A 3,713-nucleotide genomic window follows, 5' to 3' on the forward strand; every position below is an offset into this window, starting at 1 on the left:
TAGAATTCTACTCTAATTTAATCTAAGTGTATATATGTGTGAATCTCCTTCCTGAAAACTTGAACTTCGGTCCTTACCCCCCCCCACACCTCACAAATACTTATAATTATAGAGTGACCATCGCACCAAGGGTGTGCGGTAGTCACCACACAAAGTTAGTCATATGGAATAGTTGTGGAATTGGTTTTTTTTCTAAAATTTATTTATGTTAACTGCATTGATTTCTCACAAGCTGATTTGTTACAAAACACAAATAAAAAATTCTTTTATTACTAACAATTTTTTTTTAGGTTCTGGTTAGTTTCACTGGTAAAATTTTTTATGGTTGAATAAGAAATTTAAAATTCAATTCCTACCTATCCCAAAACTGATTAATGTCTTGGTTTGATGATAAAAACTACAATCATCAAAAGCGGAAGATATAGGTTGAAACTCTATAAATAAATTTTTTTAAATGTGAATTTTTCTATGGTATGTGCATGTGTGCATCACACACAAATAAACAATTCAACTATTCATTTATGAGGCGCTTGAAACTCACCAATAAGATTGTGAGCTTTATTTATGTAATAAAATTTGTAGTACTTTTTACATTTTCCCAAAACACAAATTTTAATGGCTCATTTTAAAAAGAGTAATGCTATTTACATAATATTTTCACATAAAATTCTAAGTGGTGGACTATTATTTGTTCTAATCTAGAGACTCCACTAATATTACTTTTTTACCTACCAATAATAACTTGTCACTTATGATTTATTATTTAATTTTTTTGAATATATTCTAAACGTAGAACTACTCTTTCAAAAATCATATGCCCAAAAAACTCTTAAGAGTTTTTAGGTTAATTAAAAGAATAGTTATATAATGTTAAAGTTATTTATTTTATTCTATTGAAATACTTAATAATATACTTATATTATCTTAATATGATTTGATAAGATATTATATAAAAATCAACTAATTAAGCATTTAATATATACATCACCTCAATTTTTAGTTGCGTTTTCAAACAATACATATAACAATTTTTTTTTTTTTTTATTATGGGAATACATATAACAAGTTATTGAAGGAGTTTCATGTTTTCCTTGTCACTTAGCTAAAAAAATTATTATTATTTATTGTATCATATTAATTATTATAATTTAATATGATTTTATTTTTGTTCATCTAAAATCTAATATACATGCATACATACATATTATATATGGACAGTAAAATATTTTATTTTTATTTTTTTATATTTTGAGGGAAAGGACAGTAAAATCTAATTATTCAATTTACCCAAAACATTAATAGATTAAAAAGAATAAAGAATATAATAAAAATATTGAAATTTAGTAAAGTTAAATTATTTTTATACAAATATAATACAAAAAGTTTAGAGTACTTTCGCATGTATGGCAAATGTGGTTTCTTCTGATATTGTATGTATAAGTAACTGAAAGTCTTTAATTTAATTTACTTTACAAATAGTTAGTAAAATATGCGTACTATAAATGATATTTTATATGGACATTAAAAATAAATAAATAAATAAACATAACTATTTTAATGTTATTATATACTCCATGACAATAAAATAATTTAAATCAATATGTTCTAGTTCCATGTGAATGTTACTATTTATACAAACATGTCTTTGTTCTCTCTCTCTGTCTGTGTGTGTGATGCACACATGCACATACAGATGTATTAGAATTTAAATAAAAACAGAATTACATAAATTATAATAATATGTGTAAATAAATAATTTTGTTTGTTGTTGCTCTTGAAAATGTAGCTATTTAAGAAAAAAAAAGGACTTAATATATTATTAAATACTTAATTAGTTGCCTTTTAAGAATATCTTATGAAATTTCGAACTGTGACTTGACGTAGTACTATGTTATTTCAATTTCAAAATTAAAAAGGTTTGCTACCAGCAATTGTTTCTAAAGAACCGGGTAGCGCAAAATATATTCTTGTTTAAAGTCAAGGTCAAGAGTCAAGATTGAAATTCGAATGGAATTTCATTATATATGTAGAATTGATTATGCTTTCTTCGAATGAAATATTTTAACCAACTATTATATAGTTATTATGTCATTAGCAAATACTGTTCAAGGGTTGTTTTGGTCATTCTAGTTCCTCCAACGTTTTTCGCGTTGTGCTTTTGAACATTGATTCTACCATTACTTCCAATGTTCATCACACCATTTTGCACACTATGTATATCCCTAATTCCCTATATATACCTCATGCACAAACCTTATTTCTCCACCAATCACTTAAGATTTTGCTTTGCACTAAAATGGGGTTGTGTAAGATTTCACTAGCTTTTGTTTTTCTCATCGGCATAACCCTAGTCCATCTCACCCTTGCCCAAGACTCCAAAGAAGACTACCTTAATGCCCACAATGCAGCCCGTGCAGACGTGGGAGTTCCATCTCTGACTTGGGATGACACTGTAGCGGCATATGCACAGAACTATGCTAATCAGCGTATTGGAGATTGCAATCTTGTGCACTCCGGTGGAAAATATGGTGAAAACATTGCATGGGGCAGCGCTGACCTCTCAGGCACAGATGCAGTGAAGATGTGGGTCGACGAGAAAGCCAACTATGACTACAACTCTAACTCTTGTGTTGGTGGGGAGTGCCTGCACTATACTCAGGTGGTTTGGCGCAACTCGGTTCGTCTTGGATGTGCTAAAGTGAGGTGCAACAATGGTGGGACATTCATTGGTTGCAACTATGATCCTCCTGGCAACTACAATAACGAGCGGCCTTACTAAGAGCTATATGTTTTACTACCTATATAGCTGCTACTACAAGCATCTCCATCTATTACCTAAAAGTGCTTAATGATAATTAAATAATAAAAACCTTCTATCATATTGTTAATGTTTCAATATATTCTCAACGTTCATTGTCTCTGTTCCATAAAAAGTAATCAGGTCCCCTTTTTATTTTTATTTTTTTAGATATAAGATATAACATAATCAAAATTGAAAACGGGAAAAGAATCATACACTTTGCACTTGATATAACGCAGTTTGTAGACTATAGATTAAAACACTAAGAGTGGAAGAAAGTATTTTTATTCATACTTATGCTATATTTTAGGAGAAAAGGGATAAAATGAATTACAAAGTCATCCATCTTTTGATTCTCAAAAAAAAAAAAAAAAAAAACAAAAAGCCATCCATCTTTTGTTGGTGGAAATTCATCTTATTTGCATATTGGGGTATAATTGGAGACATTTTTATTTTTTTATGGAGAATGAATTTAAACAAAGATCAAATGCTTCCTGGATAAAGACTTTTACTCTTGTAATTTGATACTTGTAAATTGATTTTTCTAGTAAATGAAATGAGACCTTGGTTGGGACAACGAAGATTTCTCACGGCAGGGGATATATATAAATACCACCCACCAAATTTGTCTTTGTGGTCATGGTTTACTTGTAATGCATCCTTATTTTTAATCGTTTTGTTGAGATCCAAAATTTCACAAGAAAACCTATTCCATGAAAAGTAAAGAAAGCCCAATTCGTGCATCAAGAAGAATCAACATCAAGGCCCTATGTATGTTCAAATTTCCAGCAAAAAGGCCATTAAAAATCCAGCAAAATCCAGTGAAAGAACTAGGCTAGGATACGTAGAGGCTCAAGATCCTCGGGACGTGTAGCACAGCTAAAGTGGGATTGAGACAACTTAAAAGGGGTAC

At 29.7% G+C, this 3,713-nt stretch overlaps 1 protein-coding gene across 1 annotated transcript; it reads left to right on the forward strand.

Moving 5' to 3' along the window:
- The first annotated feature begins 2,279 nt into the window (after nucleotides 1-2,279).
- On the forward strand, nucleotides 2,280-2,907 carry LOC115968788 (pathogenesis-related protein 1-like). Its single transcript, XM_031088288.1, has one exon. It carries the CDS (start codon nucleotides 2,297-2,299, stop codon nucleotides 2,777-2,779), a length of 483 nt encoding a protein of 160 aa, XP_030944148.1. The 5' UTR covers nucleotides 2,280-2,296; the 3' UTR covers nucleotides 2,780-2,907.
- Nucleotides 2,908-3,713: the final 806 nt, after the last annotated feature.

Source organism: Quercus lobata, chromosome 11 (assembly GCF_001633185.2).
Source record: "Quercus lobata isolate SW786 chromosome 11, ValleyOak3.0 Primary Assembly, whole genome shotgun sequence".
Taxonomy (NCBI): Eukaryota; Viridiplantae; Streptophyta; class Magnoliopsida; order Fagales; family Fagaceae; genus Quercus; species Quercus lobata.

Bases quoted from the DNA above. Each gene is read 5' to 3' on its own strand.
- LOC115968788 (XM_031088288.1), top strand. From the start codon at position 2,297: ATGGGGTTGTGTAAGATTTCACTAGCTTTTGTTTTTCTCATCGGCATA.